The 18178-nt window shown below is 38.1% G+C and overlaps 1 protein-coding gene across 17 annotated transcripts in view; it reads right to left on the bottom strand.

The window, feature by feature from the left end:
* Positions 1 to 1292: 1292 nt before the first annotated feature.
* CLIP1 (CAP-Gly domain containing linker protein 1) overlaps positions 1293 to 18178 on the bottom strand; it is a 113952-nt gene continuing 97066 nt past the window's right edge. For all 17 annotated transcript variants that reach the window (XM_070515945.1, XM_070515961.1, XM_070515957.1 and 14 more), the window contains 6 exons: positions 12839 to 12891; positions 6931 to 7048; positions 6700 to 6850; positions 6034 to 6083; positions 3438 to 3562; positions 1293 to 3126 (listed from right to left, as the gene is read on the bottom strand). In XM_070515945.1, the coding sequence (XP_070372046.1) occupies positions 2901 to 3126; positions 3438 to 3562; positions 6034 to 6083; positions 6700 to 6850; positions 6931 to 7048; positions 12839 to 12891 (723 nt within the window). In that variant the 3' untranslated portion in view covers positions 1293 to 2900. The remainder of the gene's footprint in view (positions 3127 to 3437; positions 3563 to 6033; positions 6084 to 6699; positions 6851 to 6930; positions 7049 to 12838; positions 12892 to 18178) is intronic.

Raw genomic sequence — 18178 nt, 5'->3', positions numbered from 1 at the left:
CTTGAGTACTTGTCTGTTCAGCTCTTTCTAGTAAACTTTCACTGCGACATGGTATTTCACACAAATACTAGCCGACGGGGAACCCAGGTCCCGCCAGTTGCTTCATCAGAAAATTCGCGTGTGAGTTGTGAGGATTAAAGAGGATGTAATTCACATCGTGCAATTCCTATAGAAAGCTTAGCAGGGTCCCTGGAACTTAACTGTTCAATAAATGATACCTATTGCTTTAGGATGACATATGGGTTTCCATACTTTGAGGTGGAAGTTGGCTAATTGGGATCGGGTGAAAGACGCTGAAAATGTTTCGTCTTCGAGCGCATGGCTCCCGTCAGTCTGTCATAACACTTTACGTTATGAAGAAGGGACTCGCTAAGCAATTACCATGGGGTCTGAGTAAAAAGCGGAATTTGGGGATGCAGAAAAGCAATCATACAGTTATACATACTTCCACTCTCAAGTTTATGATTCCATCAAAGACATTTTAAAATAACTTGTTTTCACTCATGCAGACTGTTCTGTGCCATTTCTCAAACCGGTTTTCACAGGGATTCTCTACCTGTATCACAAATTATTCTCACGTGTGCGGGGTTTTGTTCAACTGAGAATGCGTATTATTTTAGCACAGTCTGAGAGAGTAAATGTTGAGCTCAGCAGGCCACGTCAGGAACTGTTGAATGAGGGCACAACTTACTCTAAGAGGTAGAATGCCAAGGCTAGTGAAATCTCAAGTATGCGTGAGTGGAAAAGAGTAAGACCAGGATCAACTATCCTCAAACACGATCAAGATGATCAACAGAGGTGTTTTACTTCCTGTAGAGACACAATGATCGGAGACACTGCTGTAGTTGCCCTATAAAGATTGCAGACTTGCTTAGTGTTTTTTTTTTTATTGAGATATAATTGACATGTAACATTGTATGAATGTTTCAGGTGTACAACATAGATCTGATAATTGTACATATTGCAAAATGATTACCACAGTAAGTTTATATGAGTCTTTTATTCCCCTATGGTCAATACTGAAGTCAAGGACTATTGTCAGGGTATTATTTAGGTAAAAGTAATGTTTTTGTTCAACTAGTAACTCTGCTTTGGAAATATCTACTTGTGGGGAAGTCTGTGCTCATAAAACAGATATTTGATTCAGTAATCATTTTGGTAAATATCACAGCAACTTTCACAGAGTTTCTTTCCAAAACGTCAAGGATTAATACATGGTGCCACTTATATTTTTGTCAGGTAATATGGTGTGATATAGCAATGGCTAGCAACCTTAGGTATTTATTTTATGCTGAATACGTCATAGACTGCTTTGAGATAAGAATGATAAACCAATTTCTTCAAAGCTGTTTATCAACAGTGGAAACCGTTATTTGGATCTATAGTGCCTGCTCGTTTGAAGAAAAACTATTATGACAGATAAACCTGAGAATAATATCAGTTTACTACCACAGGCAAAAAAGAACCATTTATTAAAGGAGATACAGAACGTTTGTTTGCTCAAATTTTAATACTGCTTTACATAGTTTGTGAATCAATTCCTATTATAATGTTTATAACCAAAAATTTCAACTGATTACAGATTTACTTTTCACTTGTCAACACAGAGTTGATAATCTTGAGGGGAAAATACATCAAAGGCATATGTACAATTATAGAAGTTCTTATTATACATGTAGCATGGAAGATACATTTATTTATTACTTTTTACATATTCTAGAAGACATTAAAATGAAGATAAATAGATTCAAACTGGTTGATAAACTTATGGTGGCTGAGGTCCTTCATTTTATTCTTTGTGATAAGAAAATCCAAAATTATTTATGGTGAATTTCTCATCATACATTCATTCTAAAAACACAGTAAAAAAAAAAATCTTGTAAAGACTGCAGATTGGTTAATTTAGGTGTTTAACAGTGGCTTATTATCTAATTATTTGACTGCTGGGGATATCTGCTGTAGAAGGAAAAAAAATATGAGAAAATTTTCCCATTTACACCTGATAAAGAAACAAAATGAAAACAACAGAAAAAACAGTTGTAAAGCTACGTGATGCTATTTCTGGCCTAGTCCATTATGTCCTGATGCACATTTTAAGTGTTTTCTTTTTCATAAAGGTAAAAATCTGAAAAGAAAGACACATTGTGTATGTTTTTTCCCAAAATATAGATTTTTTAAAAAATATATACATATAATATATAGAAGCTGAAATTATGCAAAACCAATAAACAAAACGCCACAGTAGAATAAGTGGGTGCAGCATATAGATTATAAAATGTCCCCACAGCAGTTTTGGGGCTTCCCCCTCCCTTTACCTGTTTTATGATTTTATAATCACACCTACGTATTATCAAGCCTGAAATAAAGGCACTACTGACATCAGGTAGTGCAAAGAGCTCAGATATTTCTTTGATGTAGAATAAAATACTTTGAGTAGATGAAAATGCAAAATGGCACATTTTTTTCAACTCATTCCAGTGTCAAAGCTTAACCAAAACATCTAAATATACAAATGCAGCCTGGAAATATTTTAGTGCAAATATGAAAAATAACAGCATAATTTAAAGGTACTTAAATAAGGTGTTGTAAGGGTGGGGACGGTCCAACGAGGTTCCCTAGGGACAACAAATGTAATGGCATCTGGTGCAATGTCTTGTTAAAACTTTTAAAAATCAAGAAGACAAAATTAGAGGTGAAAACTCACCTACTAAGCATTTATTATTCTAACTTAAGGGGAGACTAAAAGGGCGATTTGTTGAAGATCAAAATATTTTCCTAGATTTGTCGATGGGGGTCAAAAATAATGTGAGTTCTCCTGAAGTCTGCACACACAATGCTGGTGTTCAATTGCCTAAATGCTAGTGCATCTGAGAAAGCCCAGTTTGTGACTTGAGTTTTCATCAGAAGGTCTCGTCGTCATTGCAGTTGGTTGCCCAGTGCCCAAACATCTCACAGATTTCACAGTACGGGCGTTCCTCGCTCCGACTGCCATGGTGGGTGGAATGCGGGGGGTCATCAGACATCTGTGCCTGGGTAGGACAATCCTCGGTGTCATGGAGATCAAAGCAGTCACATATGTCACAGAAGAGGCGAGGTTTCTTCTTAGACTGTTTTTCCTGGTCATCACTACAAATGTTAACACGTATAATCAGAAACTCATCTCTATCAGAAGAAATTCAAGAGATAATATCACTTCTAAAGAATAAAAAGCAAGAACAAATTATGGCCAAGTCTGGGAGCCACAAGTGTAGGTACTACAATCCACGTTGAAAATTTTCATGTCAAACCATTTGTAGTGTATCGCTCTCTTTCCAGATTTATAGCCATATAACCACAAAGCAATTGCTTCTCCAATCCACTGGAGAACCTAACTTTAAACATACACATTTCTTTAGATGGAACTAAGGTTCCCATCAGTGCTGTTTCACGTGAAATACCTGTCATAATTGTTGAAGTCATCACCATTCCCGTTAAGGGCTGCTTCTGACATCATCTCCACCTTCATCTTGAGGTCTTGATTCTTCCTCTGGAGGTCCACTATTACTGAATTTAGGAAATCAATCTAATTTGTCCAAGAAAAGAAAAACGTGTCAAATGTCTGACAGGCGTGCGCCGGAGTACCAACAAGTCACAGGGGCGTACTCTCCTGCTACGGCCGCAGAGTGTACTGGGCACTGCAGAAGGGGCCAACAGTGGCTGTTCCCGAACCCATATTTCATATATACACACACACAAAATGTTACAAAAAGCACAACCAGTTAGTTGCTCCCTTAAGCTGTAGAACCAATCCAGGACTTTTATGTTCTGTAGGTTTGAAAAAGTCCATGGAAATTCTCCTCAGCCCACCATTGAACACTTAGTGATTGGTCACAGCGGGACGGTAAATGTGTCTTCAGAGAAAAATGAAGGAGTTTTAAGCAGAAAGTTCAAACTCCCTTTCAACTGAGGAGACACTTTGGCACCCGATGACAGGGCAGCCTTCAGGTGCCACACATATGAAGAGCCCCTGTGCCAAGACTCACTGGGCACTGGGACGACAGGATGCCCATCAGGAGGAAACGCTCTTGTCTTAACATTTCCTTTCAAACCAAGGGCACAAAATATATTATTAAAAACAAAAAGATTCTTCCGTCTTCTACAAATAATAAAAAGGTCTCACTTCTCTAAATATCCATTGGGGAAAAAAATCCCACTTTACAATATTAAAAAATACGTGTGTGTATGTATATATGTTCACATACATACATATTTCATTTTTTTAAAGAAATATTTGGCCTTTTTCTCCTGCTGGGGCAAGTTATAAAACAAAGCTAGCAGTCACTAGCTTTGTGATTCTCTGTAGAACACTCCTAACGCTGAAGGCAGACCCACTGAATCTCTTTTCACTTCTCAAACTGCATTTTCTAAGACTTTATCCTGTTAGGAGATCCATTTCAGGAAGGAAAAAAGCCACAAAATGGATGTAAATATAGTGGGAAACCACACACGCACACGTGCTCGAAAATTAGGAAACATAAATAATACCATTTGCTGATTGGAAGAAAGTGATGGCAGCGGCAGATGAAACAAACAGAAGCAGAAAGGAAAGGGGGAAAGAGAAAACACTGTTAATTAAATTTATGCTTATGAGGCATACAAACTAAGCAGACAATGCTATCCAGGGTAAGTTAGTATGTTTGTTGACTCCTTTCATGCCTTTCAAAGGAGATGTCGGATAACTAAGACAAATCACAAACTGAGTTTTTCTTTTATTTAAAAGTGAAAGATGGCTTTTGTACCTTTGAATTTTGAACAGGATAACTATATCTAAACTATATTATTAAAATTAAAGATAGATGTTTGTTGCTAATGTGCTATTATATTTCCAAATATAGAACAGTTTGCCTCCATATAATCCCATTTTTAAAACTAAGGCTGTTTTGATAATTTTGGCTTTAGGAAACAATTTTCAAGAACCTCATCTTTTTAAGGTAAAGATGAGAAAGGAACCATTTGACAAAGCAATTCTACTTCTAGGAATTTATCCTAAAGAAATAATGGTATATCTGCAAAATGATAGATGTTTATAATACACCTAAAAGATCAGAAATATCCGAAATGTCATGTCAATCGATAGGGAACTGATTAAATCACAGTACATCCATATAACGGAATACCATACAACTATAAAAAAAGTAAGTGCAGACCAGTTTGTGTAATATGCCACCATTTATGTAAAAAAAGAAGGGGAAAGGGGGCCAGCCCCATGGCTGAGTCATTAAGTTCGTGCGCTCTGCTTCGGTGGCCCAGGATTGCACAGGTTCAGATCCTGGGCAGAGACATGGCACCACTCATCAGGCCATGCTTAGGCAGCGTCCCACATAGCACAACCAGAGGCACTCACAACTGGAATATACAATCATGTACTGGGGGGTTTTGGGGAGAAGAAGGAAAAAAAAATAAAGAAGACTGGCAACAGATGTTAGCTCAGCTGCCAATCTTTTAAAAAAAAAGAAAAAGGGGGCCAGCCGGGTGGTGCAGCGGTTAAGTTTGCATGTACAGCTTCAGCAGCCCGGCGTTCGCCAGTTCAGATCCCGGGTGCAGACATGGCACTGCTTGGCAAGCCATGCTGTGGTGGGCGTCCCACATATAAAGCAGAGGGAGACGGGCACAGATGTTAGTCAGGGCCAGCCTTCCTCAGCAAAAAGAGGAGGATTGGCAGATGTTAGCTCAGGGCTAGTCTTCCTCAAAAAAAAAAAAGAAAAAGAAAGAATGGGAAAAAGACTGTATTAGTCTTGGCTTGTATATACATTTTTTTTAATCTCTGAAAAGATAAACAAAAAAAGGACACTAATAATAGCGATTAACTGTTTGGGGAGTTGGGAACCGAGGAGGAGAGAGAGGAGGGAGATTTTTTGTTCAGAGGGAGATTTTATTCCTGTATGTATTTGTAATATTGTTTAATGTTTACACCGTATGAATGTATTACCTATTCAAAAGATTAAATGATTTTTAAAAGTAGCAAGTAAGCAAAGCAAAAGGAAGGAACATTACCTGACTCTCTTGGGCTCTTTCATCCTCGTCTGCCTGAGTATCAGTATTACCTTATATTAAAAAAAAAAAAAGTGGAGGGGGGATTTCTTAAAAATTACAATCTTTTTTTCCTTGTTATTGCAATGAAAGGGTCAATGTTAGAAATTCATTTTCACATGGAATTCCCAGGTGTGCCTCTTTGAGAACACATTCATGAATTCCCATCCCATGTCTGGACCCCTAAAGGATCTACCTAGATGCTGGCCCTACCCCTCAGGTGTTCTCTCTCAGGCTGGCCCAGTGCTGGGTAAGAGTGCCCTCACACCCATCTGAATTTAAAGAACCAACTATCATTCTTTCACAAAGGGACCATCTCTGTTCTCCACTGCAGTGTACTTTCAGGACCCACAGTTGCTACTGGGATGGCAGCTAACACCTACCATCCTATATTTCTGCCAACATGCAAGACCACGGGAAGGTCCAGAGTGCGGATACCAGGCACACCCATGTGTGTGGGACCTGGGTCGTGACTAGCCCTCATCTGATTATACAGTGGGAGAGCCAAGGACAGATGGGGCAGATCAGGGGCAGTGCAACAGGTGCCTTCAAAGGGCATCTCTAATGGGAACGGCTCCTCTACAGGAAGCAGCGGTGTTAGAAAGAAGCGCCACTCGGTCATCATTTTACCTGAGGAGCTGCTGAGCTGCCTCTTGTTTTCTTTGAGTTGAAGCTCCAAGTTCTTTACCTTGAGCTCAAGCTTCACCTTATCAGACTCTAGAGACTGAACAACTGAATGCAAGGACTTGGCAGAGGCGTTTTCTCCCCTGAGCACTGTGACCTGAAACACAGTGGTTTAACTTAGGCTCGGAGTTGAACAAAAAGAGGGAGCGTGAATGTTCACCTTAGACGGTACTCTACCTCATTTCTCAGTTTTTCCAGCTCTGCATCCTTTTCTGTGAGTAAGGCACTAGTAATACTGATGGATTTCTGCAAGGAGGCTTTTTCTTCATCTGTGTCTTTTATTAACTTGGATTCTCTAAAAGACCAAAGAGTTAAAAAAATTCCAGAAATCAACCGAGAGAGTGGTCAGTGTACAACTGTCCTAGAACAAATAGGCAATTAACTTCAGTTAATGTAAGAAAAAAGTATCAGAGGGAAGTTTATAGGGGTCTAAGGCTATTACATTTGCAAAATTTTACTTGAAATTTTACTTACTGTGAGGGGAGAAAAAGTTTACCTATGTATGCATAGACATGCCAGAATCTGCGTATCATTGTATCCATTTGAATTTAAAGAAACAAGTTAATAACTTTGGAAGACGTAAAATTAAAAAACACAGACTGTTGTAACCCCAAAGAATTTCTTAAAAAAGCTAACCCCAAGTTGAATTCTGTTACTTCTTGAATAAATTATTACCAAGCAATAACAACAATTAAAATACACACATGCAAAGCAATTATACAGATGTCATGCAGAGCAGTTTTATGCTGGAAGTATCAATTGGTTCTCACTAATTTCAGTAACTTTTAGCAAGTTCCAAGAACGTGTTTTTGAGATCTATGGGCCAAAACAGTAGCAAAGATTATTACTACTATTCAAACTGAAGGATTATTACTTTTCATCCATAGAATCTGAAGAGGACATTAAGTTGCTCATAGGAATGAAAGGTAATTACATAACGGCTAGAACAGAAATGTTACAATGGATTTCCGGGTGTAGAAGGAAAGCATGGGGAGTCCGGAGGGGGAGCATCAGCACGCTTGGTTTCTGTTCGCAGCCTGATGCAGCATTTGGTTATCAGCAGAGGGAGGGGGCCCAGGCCTTTAATGAGAGGAAAACATTTATCCTGGCATCAGGGAATGGAAGAAGAAAGGGAAAGATGACGGGGGACAGGGAGGGAGGGCAAGACACAATAGATACAACCCTAAAGGGCAGGCTTCTCTGTTTATATAAGTGTGTGTTTACATTTTTGCTCTAAAAATTACACGCATCATCAAAGTGCCCAGGTCATCAAAGACAAGGAAAGACTGAGGAACTGTCACAGATTGGAGGAGACAAAGGAGATATGACAACTGAACGCAATGTGGTTTCCTAGATTGGATCCTGAAAGAGAAAAAACACGTTAATGGAAAAAGTGGGGAATAAAAAGTGGGGAATCTGAATAAAGTCTAGAGCCTAGCTAGGAGTACTGTGCCAACGTGCCTTTCCTAGTTTTGATAAATGCACCAGGAATGTAAGATGTTCACGTTGGGGAAACTGGGTGAAGGGTACATGGGAACTTTCTGTACTACCTTCAACTCTTCTGTAAGTCTGAAATTATTTTAAAACAAAAAGTTTTTAAAAATTACATGCAGTGTGAAGAGGAAAAAGATCTTATATCACAAAAACACTTTGGGAAAAATAGAACCAGAGAAAAATTTCCTAGCCAGCCCTCAGGCCACACACCCTAGACACTGTGTTAATGTAGATAATCATCAGTGAGAGTTCATAACTTAACAAAAACAAGCCGAATTACTCCTGGTTTTATTAGAAGTAACTGGGTGAATGCAGAGAATGCAATGGTTCAGTCTGTTTTAGAACTGACTGGAGGAATCAGAAACTGAGGCCCAGGTTAGAAATGGCAGAACGTATGTCTGGTTAGTGAGACCCAAGATATCCGGCACACGAATTACAGAATTCTCATGATTTATGGTAAGTTGAAATTCTACACAAAGATGAATATATAAGTTTTGTATTTATCTCATTGTGTGGCTTATACTCCAGAATGATAAGTAGTAAGAAAAGAATCTGAGACTTACAGAAATTTCTTGAATTCAACACCCAAACGTTATATGTACACTGGAAAGGGGGTGGGTATTGATGCCATTAAATTGCTAAGTGATTAACACCTTGCTAGGAAATAGGATCTTGTTCAGGTTAAAACAAAGATTTTAATGGAAGGAATGTACAGGCATTTATTCAACCTGGAAAAGAAAATATCTGACATTATCCAAAGATTCAGTAAGTCTTGGGCTCTTTAAGCTTCTACTAAATTTATTTGGTAGCTTATTCTATTGTAAAAACTATTTCAAGAGCTTCATTTGTTATAAATCCACCTCAAATTTGAAAAACGTAATTTGAAATGTTTTTACTGAAAAATACCAGGATTTGGGGGTTGTTGAACAGATTTAGATTCTTCTATAATCAGACTCTAGTTAGGCAAGATCTCACAGATTCCTTGTGTTAGGGAAGGATAAAGACACCATCAGCTGGCAGAAGGTAATAGGTGTGGGTATCTTTATCTGCCTATCATCACATACAGACAACCTCTAAGTGAGGCTGCTTTCTAAGAAGATGGAAGTAAAACGTTTCTTGCACAAGTTATCAAAGACGCAGGGTTAAAGGGATCTAACTTGTCATTTATAAACCAAATGACAGGACAAATAGACTTTGGCAGCTCATCCTGGTGACCGATCTTCACTGCCAGCTTTGTAGGCTATTTCTAAGCTCTAATCCTATTATGCAAACCAAGAGGAGCTAAATTAAACCATTTATGCCAACATTACTGACACCTGAGTCACAAACCACACTGACAGAAGGACCCCTGTTACTTTTAAGCCATAGACTGACTTGGTGTTACTAAAAATAACAAGAAGGGAAAATAAACATAATATGAAAGAAGGGCTATAGGGGCCAGAAATCTTTCCCCCAGGAGAACATATCACCCAGATTCTTTCCGTACTACTTACATAGGAAATAAATTCCAGTAATGAAGCAAATACCTTAAAGTGTTACTGGGCAAGCTTTAAAAATGCAAGATAACAAGAACCAAATATTAGAAACATGAAGAGAAATGCAAATACAGTAAGGAGAACTAAATTTGCACGGAAGTTCTTTGCTGTATATAGATTTAAAAGAGATACGTGTGTGTGTGTGTGTGTGTGTGTGTGTATACTGCTGAGGATATTCTACAAAACAGAAGCAAGACACAGAGGGACAAAGGCAGCCAAAAAATATATACAACAATTTGGTTTACTAAAAATATATGAAATTTATTTATTATAACGTGGATAGACTTTCTTTAGTCTTACCATTAAAGACACACAGATATAGCAAAGGAAGCAAGAGTAGGAAAGGGAAAAGAGAGGGGTGAAATGAGCATTGGTAAGTAGCGCAAGCTCAGAGACAGTCAGACAGTTAGCAACCCACAGTGAGCCTCATGAGCTGGAGCAAGGGACCTCGTCAGAACTGGCGGACGGTACTGTCAACCAGTTTTCATTCCCGGCAGAAATCTGGCATTTACACTAACAGAATTAATTCTGACTCCAAAAAGTCCACACCTAAGATTTTGGCTCTGGAGTCCCTTCTTTGAGATCAAAAAGCCTAGAGAAGGGAGAGAAGCCAAGTTCCCCAACCCGCTGTAGGCTTGAGCCATCAGAGGAACACACTTCTCTACTTCTATCAACTAGAGCAAGACAAGGTTGGCTCTGCTTTATCTACTAGACATCTTGGAACCTGGTTTGAAAGATGTTTGCCAAACTTGGAGACCAGTTTTCCAAAGAAATGATTACATTTTTAAGCTAAGAGAAAAACTTCTACTACGTATTGCTTGCAATTCAATGTTTAGATACCAAAAAAATACAGCAAATACAGGAGGATGCTACTAATTTCTTAATAAGTAGTTTCATCCTACAGTCAGGAAGAAGTTCTGCACTTCAATATAATGATCACTCGAATGAAGCAATTATATACCATCTTGACTATGAATGTTCACTTATCACTTCTAAACTGTTGATTAAGATCTCAGTTCTTGCATGAGCAAATACATTTCAAATATTTTTATGGTTTAAGTACTTTCCAGACTTTTAAATTAAGAACATATCAAATTCTTTTGATTACTTTATGCTATATGTACAAGTTAATTAACAAGTTGACAAAAAAACAGTTCTAAATATGAGAAACTAGGTTTTTAAATTTTTCGCTCTCAGGAAAAATTATCATCTTTATCTGCATTTCTGATAAAACGAGTAATTTTCGAGAGACCTTCTCCCAAACATATCCAGGACTTCAAAATGGGAGCAGAGATGGTGACGTAAGAAGAGAGGACTTGACAAGTACTCAAATTTGTTCCATCTTTTTAAGCCATGAAAAAAGTCACATGCCTAACCACATTTTGAAAGGCACGTAATTTAGTTAAAGTCACATGGTGAGGACTAACGAAGCACATCTTTGTTTTAAAAAAAAGATTAAAAAGTAATAATAAATTAACTAAATAAATGTACAGTAAGAATAGAAGGAGCATAAAAATCTGAAGACCAGGGTCTTATGCTTGCATCCGAGTTTCTGGCCAAGTTGCCTGACTTTTAGGGCTTTAGTTAGCTCATTTTTAAATGTAAGCTCCAGCATGTATCCACTGAGTGGTTGTGGGATTAAACTTGTGAATTATGAAGTGCTGCATAAATGCAAGGGGACTAGGTCAGTATTTACACCAGCCCATTTGTATATATTCCCTTGTCACAGGAATAAGCCCTATTAATTTTTTCACATCTCCTTGATAACTGCACACATGAAATTCTTTTTAGAGAAACAAAGCCTTATTTACGTAAAATCAAATGTTCCAAGGCCCACATGGGCAGAGCGGCGCCTGTACACAGGAACGAGGTTAAGGCCTGGCAGACCAGTCACCACAGCTCATGGTCACTTGGAGCACACCTGGCTGGATCAGGGGTGTGGCTGCGGCGAAACACCCGTGCATTCTGGTGTGAAACTTTAAAGAAGAATGAATCTAAGTATTTCTCAATTAAAAAAGGAAATGAGGAAAGGCACCTTTGGAAAGAGGCCTAATGTCCTCTAGAATATAGCTTACAGAACCCGAATGTCTTTGTGGGCTAAATAAAGCCCTCAATTCCTAAGCAACTGCCATGCTGGCAGGAGGGGACACTGCCAGTGTCAAGCATGTGTGTCAGTGGTCGGTGAGGGAAACCTCTGCCTTGACAGGCAAGAATAAAATACTGTGAGAGGGCATAGAGGAAATCTTCAGGTTTTTTTTCTATCTTATTATTATTTTCCTAATTGAAGTATAGAAGAATTCTTGATTATGCTATTCTTAAAGGTTTTAGTTTTAGTTTTGTTTTTAATCAGAAAAAAGCCTGCCACTGTTGCGATGCCCATCTCTTCAGAACCGCACAGCAAACCACTGTACAGGCTGTGGCTCTCGGCGGCACACCGCGACCCTGCTGGGCATGCGTGAAGCACAGGCCTTTTCTGGACACAAACCGCACATTTTAAAGAGCGGACAGCGACTGTCAGGATGGTTTAGGCTTCTAAACAATTATTTCTGTGGGCCTGTTTACCCTTATTCAAAAATACTGGAAGGCTTCCATTTGATTATCATGAAAGAATAACAAACTCCTTTTTATAAAATAAATAAAAGCATTTAAAAGCTGTTACTCATTATTATTGAAAAATTATAATTTTTATATAATTGAAATCAGTATTTATATGCACATCAGTTACTCTATATAAAATTATAGTATTTTTAGTTACTGAAACTAGGAGGTAACAGCAGTATGAGAATCTGATTTTGGAACACTTCTGATTAAATGCAACTGAACATGGCTTAAAAATTAAACTATTCTTTGTTTTACTAATACTGAAACCTTTGCAAATAAATTTTCATAACATGTCAAATATGAATACCATATTATCACAAGGCAATTTTCTGGTTATAAGAAGGTCGCATGTTTTCCACAAGTCACTGTACATATCATGTTCTAACATTTTCCTTATTAAACACACACATACACACACACTCACACAGCAATAAACTGAAAAAAGGAAAGCCTACCTCTTTTTCATTTCTAACAACTGATTATTGAGCGCAGATCTCTCTTCTTCCAGCTGGAAAAAAAAAAAAAAGTTCAGTTCATAACGGGCCCATGAGAGGCCTCTCTCTCACCCACCGGCCACATTCCCAGGCTCCAGGACAGCGAAAGCGACTGGCCTTCCTCACAGGCAATGAACAAGGAGCAAGCGGCCACGATTTCCCAGAATGACAGTTATTAATTTATAAATCATTTTTGACTTGAATGACTCCCGTTCCTCAGGGACCTGAGAGTCAAAAATATTAAATAGCCAGACCTGACCAGCACATGCCGCATCTTAGGCACTCAGTAAATGTTTGTTAACCCAGCGAGTGAAAGCTCCACTAGGAACATCCTGGTTCCTTCAATGAAACAACAGAGGTCAAGCGTCACTAACTCAAGGAGGGCTAGGCGCAGGGCACTGACTCGACACGGGCCTTCTTTTATGCCTACTGTATTCCAGGCATCTGTTTCTCACCTATAAAATAAAGAGGTTCCAAAGGCATTTCCAGCGGCCCTTTAGTTCTAAAATTCTATTATCCTCTGAAGGGTAAAAAACAAAAGACTCAGTTAATCTTGTAAGAGAAGACTCACCTGTACCCTCAATCTGCACCACACAGAGTTTAGCCAACCACCGATTTCAACTCACACTGTTAATTAAAAAAGGAGTGAAAAAGTTCTTGTGTGGATTTTTCTTTTAAGGATAACACCAGAGACTATATAATGGTTTCCAACAGCCCAGAATTTAAGCTACTGGCTCACTATAGGTAGTTATGGTCTTATTTCTGATCATGTATCCATTATGTACATGCTTTGCTATAAGGTTTTCATACTTCATGGATACTTATATCCATTAAGGTATATGCTTTTGCTGTATGAGTAATTCATAGAAATATTTAGAAATTTTTAAAGAGTGAAAGGAAGGAAAAAGAATGGGAAGTAGGGGCATGCTCCGCTTCTTGGTGGCCCCGGGGTTCACTGGTTCAGATCCCGGGTGCGGACATGGCACCGCGTGGCAAAAGCCATGCTGTGGTAGGCATCCCACAAAGAAAGCAGAGGAAGATGGGCATGGACGTTAGCTCAGGGCCAGGCTTCCTCAGCAAAAAAGAGGATTGGCAGTAGTTAGGTCAGAGCTAATCTTCCTCCAAAAAAAAAAAAAGAACGGGAAGTAAACTTTAAAAAATCAAAGGGAGAACATCTGGAGAGTGGGATGTGGTGACAAGAGGGGCTTTCATTTTTTCCTTTATGCTCTTTTATACAGTTTATTTTTTAAACAAGGAAGCTGTTTTACTTTCATAGTTAAAAAAATAAAACAGAAGAAAAAATCAATAAACAAACAAGACTGGGAAATGCCTATAATGAAGATATAAATAGATAAAAGACATGGCAGAGAGTTCACAACAGAGAAAACACAAATTATTAATAAACATTTAAAAAATCATTCAACTCTGCAAAAAACGGTATGCGGAGATTCTCCCTCATTCTTGGAGGATGCATTGTGCCTGAATTTCCATGGAATAGACATTTGGGATACTTATTGTAGTGATTCTTTATAGAAAGCAATTTTTTCTTCTTCTGGTCCATGACTCAATCTAGGAAAACAAGTTGCACATAGGAGTCATAAATATGACTTTAAGAAATCTTAAAGCTAAATAGTTCCTCACGTTTTCCTTGTCTTTTGTGACCTTGGTATTTTTGAAGAGTGAAGGCCACTTATCTTATAGAAGGTCCGTCAGTTTGGATTCATCCGCTGTTTCCACGTGAGTGGAGCCAGATCGTGTGCTCTCTGGCAGGAACACCAGAGAAGTGATGCCGTGTCCTTCTCAGGACACACTATCAAGAGGTGCACAATGTCGATTTTTGGTGAGGGTGACTTTGATCACTTGGTTAAGGAAGAAGCATCTTCCATGTTTCTCCACTGTAAAGGTACTATTTTTTCTTTGTAATTAACATGTATTATGTGGGAAGATACTTTCAGGCCATGTAAATTTCCTGTTTGTCAACAAAATCTGACCCACTTGTTTTAGCACTAATTGATAATTCTTGCCTAAATAAATTATTACCATGATGGTGTTACTGCTTCTAAGACGTGTCAGTGGACTTGAGAAAAATTTAAAACTTCTGCTCTTTAAAAGACACTGTTAAGGAAGAGTAAAGACAAGCCACAGACTGAGAGAAAACACTTACAAAACACAACCTGATAAAGAACTTGTATCCACAATATATTAAGAACTCTCACAACTCAATAATATGCAGACAAACAACCAAATTAAAAAATGGGCAAAAGATCTCAACAGACATTTGACCACAGAAGAGATAAAGAGGGCCAATAAGCACATGAAAAGATGCTCATCATCATTAGTCATCAGGGAAACGCAAATTAAAATGACACTTGAGACACTTGCGTTATGATTTCTAATTTCATTCCATTGTGTTCAGAGAACATACTTTGCATGATTTCAATCCTTTTAAATTTATTGAGACTTGCTTTATGACTAACACATATCCTGGAGGATGTTCCATGTGTATTCTGAGAAAAATGTGTATTCTGCCGTTATTGGATGGAATGCTCTATAGATGACCGTTAGGTCTAGCTGATTTATAGTGTTATTCAAGTCTTCTATTTCCTTATTGATCCTCTGTCTAGTTGTTCTATCCCTTACTGAAATAGGGTGCTGAAGTCTCCAACTATTATTGTTGAGTTGTCTACTTCTTCCTTTAATTCTGTCGGTTTTTGCTTCATATATTTTGAAGCTATTATTAGATGCACAAATATTTATAATTGTTATATTTTCTAGATGGATTGACTTTTTTTTTCCTTCTTCTCCCCAAAGCCCCCCAGTACATAGTTGTATATTTTAGTTGTGGGTCCTTCTACTTGTGGCATGTGGGATGCCACCTTAGCATGGCTTGATGAGTGGTGTGTAGGTCTGCACCCAGGATCTGAGCAAGTGAAACCCTGGGCTGCCAAAGTGGAGCGCGCGAACTCAACCACTTGGCCACAGGGCCAGCCTGTGGATTGACCTTTTTATTATTATAGAATGTCCGTCTCTCTGTCTTCAGTAAAAATTTTTGTCTTAAAAGTCTATTTTGTGTGATATTAGCATAGCCACTCCAGCTCACTTCTGGTTACTCTTTGCATGGTATATCTTGCTGCATCTTTTTACTTTCAACCCATTTGTGTCTTTGAATCTAAACCATGTCTCTTATAGACAGCATATAGTTAGATCATGTTTTTAAAAAATTCATTCTGTCAATCTCTGCCTTTTAATCAGTGTTTAATCCATTTCCATTTAATGTTATTATGGCAAGGTTATATATCTTTTTTCAATTAATAAATTTTATCTTTTAGAGCAGTTTAGATTCACGCCAAAATCAAGCAGAAAGTATGGAGTTTCCCATATACCCCCTGCCCTCTCCACAACCTCCCCTACTATCAACATCCCACATTTGTTACAATCAATGACCCTACACTGACACATCATTATCACCCAAAGTCCATAATTTACATTAGGTTCACTCTTGGTGTGGTACATTCTAAGGGTTTTGACAAATGTATAAAGACATGTATCTACCACTGTAGTATTTTACAGAACAGTTTCACCGCCCTAAAAATCATTGATACTCTCCCTATTCATTACTCTCTCCCCCATCCCTGATAACCAGTGGTTTTTTTATTGTCTCCATAGTTTTGCCTTTCCCAGAATGTCATATAGTTAAAACCATACAGTATGCAACCTTTTCAAATTGGCTTTCACTTAGTAATATGCATTTAAAGTTCCTCCCTGTCTTTTCACGGCTTGATAGCTCACTTCTTTTTGGCAATGAATAACATTCCATGTCTGGATATACTACAGTTTATTTATCCACTCACCTACCGAAGAACATCTTGATTGCCTCCAAGTTTGTCAATTGTGAGTAAATCTGATAAACATCCATGTACAGGATTTTATGTGGACATAAGTTTCCAATTCATTTGGGTAAATACCAAGGAGCATGATTGCTGGATCATACGGTAAGGATATGTTTAGTCTTGTAAGAAACTGCTGAACTGTCTTCCAAAGCAGCTGTACCATTTTGCATTCCCACCAGCAATGAATGAGAGTTCCTGTTGCTTGACATCTTCACTAACATTTGGCGTTGTCAGTGTTTTGGATTTTGGCCATTCTAATAGGTGTGTAATAGTAGTATCTCATTGTTAATTTTACAATTCTCTAATGATATACAATGTTGGGCATCTTTTGATATCTTACTTGCCATCTACATCTCTTTCTTGGTGAGGTGTCTATTCAGGTCTTTTGTCCATTTTTTAATCAGGTTGTTCATTTTCTTATTGTTGAGTTTTAAGAGTTGTTTCTATATTTTGGGTAACAGTCCTTTATCAGTTGTATCTTTTGTAAATACTTTCTCCCAATCAGTGGTTTGTCTTCTCATTCTCTTTGGACATTGTCTTTCACAAAGCAGGAGTGTCTAATTTTAATAAAGTCCAGCTTATAAATTCTTTCTTTCATGGATCATGCTTTTGGTGTTGTACCTAAAAAGTCATCACTATACCCAATGTCATCTAGGTTTTCTCCTATTTTATTTTTTAGGAGTTTTATAGTTTTGCATTTTATATTTAGATCTATGATCATTTTTACTTAATTTTTGTGAAGGGTGTAATATTTGTGTCTAGGTTCACTTTTTTGCATGTGGATGTCCAGTTGTTCCAGCATCATTTGTTGAAAAGATGATCTTTGCTCCATTGTATTGCCTTCCTCTTTTGTCAAAGATCAGTTGCCTATATTTAAAGATTTTTAAAATTTTTCCTTTTTCTCCGCAAAGCCCCCTAGTACATAGTTGTATATTTTTGGTTGTGGGTCCTTCTAGTTGTGGCATGTGGGACACTGCCTCAGCATGGCTTGATGAGCAGTGCCATGTCAGTGCCCAGGATCCAAACCGGTGGAACCCTGGGCTGTGAAAGCAGAGGGTGTGAACTTACCCACTCGGTCATGGGGCCAGCCCCTATATGGGTCTATTTCTAAGCTCTTTATTCTGTTACACTGATATATTTGTCCATTCTTTTGCCAATACCACACTGTATTGATTACCGTAGCTTTATACTAAGTCTTGAAGTTGGGTAGTGTAATCCTTCAATTTTGTTGTTATCCTTCAATATTAAGTTGGTTATTTGGGGTCTTTTGCCTCTCCATATAAACCTTAGAATCAGTTTGTCAACATCCACAAAATAACTTTCTAGGATTTTGACTGGAATTGCATTAAATCTATAGATCATGTTGGGAAGAACCAACATTTTCACAATTTTGAGTCTTTCTATCCATGAA

This window comes from Equus asinus, chromosome 8 (genome assembly GCF_041296235.1).
Source record: "Equus asinus isolate D_3611 breed Donkey chromosome 8, EquAss-T2T_v2, whole genome shotgun sequence".
Lineage (NCBI taxonomy): Eukaryota > Metazoa > Chordata > Mammalia > Perissodactyla > Equidae > Equus > Equus asinus.
The sequence above is the reverse complement of the archived record's forward strand: the minus strand, read 5'-3'. Positions and strand labels throughout refer to the sequence as shown.